At 40.2% G+C, this 6,407-nt stretch overlaps 1 protein-coding gene across 1 annotated transcript; it reads right to left on the bottom strand.

Annotated features, from left to right (window-relative positions):
* Positions 1–2,307: 2,307 nt before the first annotated feature.
* Positions 2,308–6,123, bottom strand: LOC113006176. The gene has a single exon (XM_026142109.2). The coding sequence runs from the start codon at positions 6,121–6,123 to the stop codon at positions 2,308–2,310; it is 3,816 nt and encodes a 1,271-aa protein (XP_025997894.2).
* Positions 6,124–6,407: the final 284 nt, after the last annotated feature.

The raw sequence follows: 6,407 nt of genomic DNA, 5'->3' as shown, positions 1-6,407 counted from the left end.
GCTGTACAAATCATAAGATATAAAATTGTAAAAAAACGCATTATAAAAATTATGCAAAATCAAAAAAAGAAAAAGGAAATAAAACGAAAGAAAAAAATTATATACAAAATACCTTTAAGCACCAAAACTTGTGTCACAGTATTGTGAAATGGGATGTTACATCTTGGTGAGAATAGATACAAATAATAATAATGATCGAAACGAGCCTCGGAGCCCAAACGAAAGGAATTAGAAGAAAAAAGAATGACAAACCTAGGGGGAATACGATCGAGGATAGGGAGATACGCATCCGAAAGGAGTTTGGTATTGCTTTGTTTATTGAATCCATGCAATTGATTTTTGATATGTAACATCTCGGATATAGATATTTTAACATACTATAAGATGGCTCTTTATATACAATTTCCACGTTCTCCCAATCAAATTCGTGGTTTTCTCTAATGCGATGTAACGAGATAATTGAAGGAGAACTGGCTTTTCTAATATCTGTTTTATGTTCGCTGACTCTTATTTTTAATTGACGTTTTGTCTGTCCTACGTAAGAAAAATCGCAGTCTTTACAATTAATTTTATAGACCACATTATTACAAGAAAGACGCTCTATATGGTCTTTGCCAGTAGTTATAAATTTATTCAATTTAGTAGGGATCGTAAACGCAACACTGCAGTCAAACTTACATGAGAAAGACGAAAATTTCTTTGATACCGACTCAATGTAAGGGATCGTAATAAATCTTTTCACACGTTTATCCTCAACGCAGGTGTCATCTTTATAAAAAAGATGTTTGAGTCTGAAATTTATTATGCAAAAGATAAAATTTAAAGGATAATTATTTTCCAATAAAATATTAACTAAAGTAATGAAGTTCTTACGATGAAATTGAGGAGCTGACAATAAAAATAATTTGTCAACCATACAAAAAATAACACACTTTTTAGGGATGGTGTGAGAAGAAATTTAAGTATCTTCGTGAGAAAGTTGATTTGCGGTATTGATCAAAAATAATCTTGTTATTCATTTTCACAAGCATAACATCAAGAAAACTGATTTTCCGCTCGATCTCTCTCTCCATAGTAAATTGTAAACGGTCATGCATGAAATTGAACGTGTCAAGGATACCCGATAACAAGTTAGCCGGGGCTGCTAATTTAATATCATCTACATATCTGCAGTAAAAAGGTAGATGAAAAGAAAGGAGTTTTAACGCCTTGCATTCCAAATCTTGCATAACCAAATCCGCTAAAATAGGAGACAACGGTGATCCTATCAGCAGACCAAAGATCTGTTTGTAGCAAGTATTATTAAATTTAAAATATGTAGAATCTATTATTAAATTCAAAGCTTTGAGAAATTCATTGACCAGAATAGTATTGTTTTTTTAAATCAAATCCCATCTAGTCGTGACGTTTTCCATCGCTAAGTCTTTTGGAACATTGGTGAAAAGAGACACGATGTCCAATGACACTAAGACATGATCTGATTCCAAGGGAAGGCCATTAAGTTTATTAACTAAATGGAAACTATTTTTAACAAAACTATCCGCTTCTGGTATACTGTTATAAATGATATTATGTATAAAATAAGCTAGAGAGTGTAAAAGACTATTTATGGAAAAAATTATAATTCTTAAAGCGTTATTAGGTTTATGAATCTTCGGCAAACCGTAGGCTCTCGGCAAGACACCCTCCGTTATTAATATGCTCCTACATATATGTTGTTCAATAAAACCTTTTTTTTTCCAAGAGAACAAGCTTCTTTGGTTAGTTTTAGATTCGGATTTTTTGATAATTCAACGTAAGTAGATTCGTCAGAGAGTATGTCGCGTAGGGATCGTTGGATGACCAGGATTCGCTTGGATTGACACAAATAGAACTCGATTGCGTAGAATGTGGAGAATTTATTGATGAGTAGATGTCCGTATATACATGAAGAGACTACGGTCTCTCCTTGTTTCAACGTTTATAAAGAAGACTCGGCTTCTGGTATTGCTAACGATATTTCGATGCACTGGAGACTCGGCTCCTATATCAGTACTGACTCTTGCTATAAAGGGAAGCTATCTGATCACTGACGCTTCTTAACCCATATTTATATGGATCCGCGATCCTCGCGTGGGCCAATCGTTATTGTTTCGACGTCGCGTCTCGATTGGCCGACGGCGACCAATCGAGACATGATCCGTCACGCTCGCTCGGCGAGCTTAGCGAAGGATCTCGACGGAACATACTCCCCCCATTGAGAGTATGACGATCAATTAATCTTACGGATTATAAATTCGCTCGCTAACGATACATAGAGTTCGAGTGCTATTGTTCGAGTGGAAGCGGACACAAACATTTCGTTGTCCGTTTCAGGATTCCAGCGCTCGTTTTAATGGTGGCGGTTCGCACCACTCCGTCTTCGCCAGGATGTATTTCTGTGATCCTGCCCATGGCCCACTGCGAACATGGCAGGTTTTTCTCCTTGAGAAGAACGATCGTTCCGACTTCGATATTCCTTTCCTCTTTGTTCCATTTATGTCGCGTTTGTAATTCACTGAGATATTCTTGGCTCCATCGGGTCCAGAAGTCCTGACGTACCTTTGATAGATGTTGCCAGGTGGATAGGCGTGCAGCTGGGACAGACGAGTAATCATGTTCAGGCATGTTCATAATTGGTTTACCGATCATACAATGTGCGGGTGATAAAATTATAGGATCATTTGGATCAGATGAGAGATAGGAGATAGGTCTTGAATTTAGGATTCCTTCAATTTCTGTTGTAAATGTATTTAATTCTTCGAAAGTGAATAAAAGGTCACCGACAACGCGTTTATAGTGGTGTTTAAATAGCTTTACTGTTGACTCCCATAAGCCGCCGAAATGTGGAGCGATGGGAGGTATGAAGTGCCACGTTATTCTGTGATCGATTGCGAATCGATTAACCCGATCTTTATGCTCGTCGGAGTTAAAAAGGATGTATAATTCTCTTAAATGATTGCTCGCACCGATGAAGTTAGTTCCATTATCAGAGAAGATGTGTGTTGGAATACCTCGCCTAGATACGAATCGTCTCAACACGGCTAGAAATCCTTCTGTGGTCAAGTCGCTGACCACTTCAAGATGCACCGCCTTGACGACCATACACACAAATACGCAAACGTATGTCTTGATACGATTCCGATTTCTGTATTTTTTCTCTTTAATGTAGAATGGGCCGCAGAAGTCGACCCCTGTATTGGCAAATGGAATCGCTTCGGTTACGCGAGATTTTGGTAAATCGCCCATTTTGTATCTAATTGCATTGGCATTAAAACGGAAGCAGCGAATACATGAACGCACTATTTTGCGCACTTGATTTCTACCGTCGAGTAGCCAGAATTTCTGTCTGATAGTATATAACGTTGTTTGAATGCCCGAGTGAAAATATCTTTCATGTGTTTCTTTGATAATAAGATCTGTCAGGAAGTGATTATTTGGAATTAAAATGGGATGTTTCTGCGCGAATGTCAAATTCGATTTTCTGAGACGTCCCCCGACGCGAATTAGACCGTGTTGATCGATAAATGGATCTAATGAGGCAATTTTTTTGTTTGCTGTTTGTTTGTTGGTAAGTTTTTTCAACTCGGATGCGAAACGAGAGGCCTGAAAGATTTTCGTTACTCTTATCTCCGCTTCTTCTATTTCTTGCGCGCATAGTGGTCCCTGATACGCGTTTTTTCGTCGAAAACGTAAACATAGCGCTACAATTCGTAACGTTTTAGTGTACGAGGAGTATTTTTGTAAAATGTCTTTGTTACTAATATCAGTGCTTAAACACTTATTCCCCTTCATTTCCGGTATTTCAATCGGTTTCATACAGTCCTGAGGCCATTCATTTTCGTTCTTTATTAACCACGACGGACCCGAGAACCAATGCTGATTATTTAGTAGAGCACCCGGCATCTGACCTCGCGAAAGGGCGTCGGCCGGATTGTCCTTTGAATTGACGTGTCGCCAAATTTGAGGCTCCGTGATTTCCTGGATTTGAGCAACGCGATGGGATACGTATGTTTTCAAACTATGAGGTGACGTTCTTATCCAATGTAGGGTGATCATTGAATCGCTCCATAATATAACTTTATCTGGGTTAAGTTCCGCCGCCTTACGTACCTCGCCGTATAATTTGGCTAGTAAAAGCGCTCCGCATAGTTCAAGGCGCGGTATCGTTTTTTTAATGGGTTTCCGTTTAACGGATTTTAATGGGGCGACTCTATTTTTGACGCATAATAGACGGCAATGTACTCTATCATTTTGATTTTTGGAACGTATATAGAGACACGCGCCATACCCTACCTTGCTCGCGTCGCAAAACCCGTGAATTTGGATGTCATTATGTTCGGGAATTACTACCGCGCGATTGATAGGTAGATCGTTGATAATCTCTAACTGTGACATAAATTCCGTCCACGTAGATTGTATGCTAGGGGGTATGTGTTCGTCCCATCCTATCTTAGATTTCCATAAATCTTGCATTATTCTTTTGGCAAACAATGTCACCGGTCCTATCACGCCTAATGGGTCAAACATCTTAGCTATCTCCGCGACGACCATTCGCTTTGTGAACCTTTCGACGTGGTTGATTTTGCGAACCGAATAATGTAACGCGTCGTTCCGCGCATCCCACGCTACTCCTAGCATTTTCAGAGAGTTGGTTTTGTCAAAGTCAAGATTCGAATTTATAGCGTCGGGATTTAGATCTTCGATGACGCACCTGTCGTTGAAGGCCCATTGACGTATGTTAAAGCCACCCCGAGCAAGTAACGCGATTACTTCGTCTCGTAATCTGCGCGCTTCTTCGACGGTATCCGTTCCGATGAGCAAGTCATCGACGTACAAGTGCGTTTTGAGTAATCGTGCCGCGTCGGGAAACCTATCACCGTCGTCGTCCGCTAACTTGTGAACCGTACGGATGGCAAGAAATGGCGATGATGCTACTCCGAATGTAATGGTATTAAGTTGGAAGGTACGGATTTCATTGTTATAGCGCCACAATACGCGTTGATATCTTTGATCGTCCTCGTGTAGCCATATTTGTCGGTACATTTTTTCTATATCGGCGTTGAGTACGATTTTAAATATGCGAAATGGAATTAAATGTGCAAATAAGTTATCTTGTATCGTGGGCCCGATCAATAACAGATCGTTCAATGACATACCGATCTCTGATTTTGCGGATGCGTCAAAAACTACGCGGACTCGTGTGGTGTCACTCGTCGCCTTTATTACCGCATGATGCGGCATGTAAAATCCATCGTCACTTGGATCATTAATCAAAGTCATTTGGTTTAAATTTAAATACTCTTCAAAGATTTGTGTGTAGGCTGTCTTTAATTCTGGATTCAATTCCAGTTTACGTTCGAGAGAATAAAAACGTTTAAGTGCGACGTTTCTTGAATTTCCGAGTTGTCTTTCTTTGTTGCGGAATGGCAATCGAACAACGTATCGTCCGTCGTTATTGCGGATAACGTTTTCTAAAAAATGCGTTTCACTATCGTGTACTGCGATAGATCTCGACGAATTATCTGTTATTTCCTCGGTCGCCCAAAATTTAGCCATTTGCGATTCTAAATCCGTTAGTGAACATAGATGACCCTTTGTATAATTATTTCCGGTCGTGACTCCGCCGGCTATGATCCAACCGAGTCGAGTATTCTGCAAATACAGATCGCGGTTTCTATTTGATAAGTCGACTTGACCGGTAGAAAGCAATGATAGCGTCGTGCTAGATCCAATCAGTAAATCTATCGGGCGCGGAACGTGAAATTCTGGGTCGGCGAGGGTAATACCTTCGGGTAATTTTATATTCTTTCGCGAGAAAACTTCGAACGGGACCAAATCCGAGATCGTAGGAACGATCAAACATGTTAACTCTTTAGCGAACTTATCATGTCGTGATTGAATGATTATCCGAACCGCGCCTTTGGTTTTCGTGCTCATATAATCGATCGCGCCGACTGATATTGTGCATGGAGATATGGGAAGCTTTAAACGTTTCGCGAAGTTTATAGAGATGAAATTAGCTGTAGCGCCTGTGTCTAATAACGCCCGACATCTTATCCGGTTAGAGTCACAATCTTGTATAAATATTATCGCGGTTGTCATCAATTGCGGAACAAAGGCGGGCGAAATTGCCGCCAGACATATGGTACCGCCGCCCGATCCTTCCGATAGTCATTCGTTTTTTGCCGTTTTCGAGTCGGTCGCGCTCGAAACTTCCGTGTTTGTTTTTTTCTCAAGGTGCAACAGCGTATTATGCCGCCTTTGGCAAATAGTGCAACTTGTATAATTACACGTTTTCCCCAAATGTGACCGCATGCAGTTGTAGCATAGCTTGGCCCTTTTTACCACCTCGATTCGTTTAGGCACATCTAATTGTCTGAATTTAT

This window comes from Solenopsis invicta, chromosome 3 (assembly GCF_016802725.1).
Source record: "Solenopsis invicta isolate M01_SB chromosome 3, UNIL_Sinv_3.0, whole genome shotgun sequence".
In the NCBI taxonomy this organism is placed as follows: domain Eukaryota; kingdom Metazoa; phylum Arthropoda; class Insecta; order Hymenoptera; family Formicidae; genus Solenopsis; species Solenopsis invicta.
Note: the sequence above shows the minus strand (reverse complement) of the source record. Positions and strands in the feature narration are given on the sequence as shown.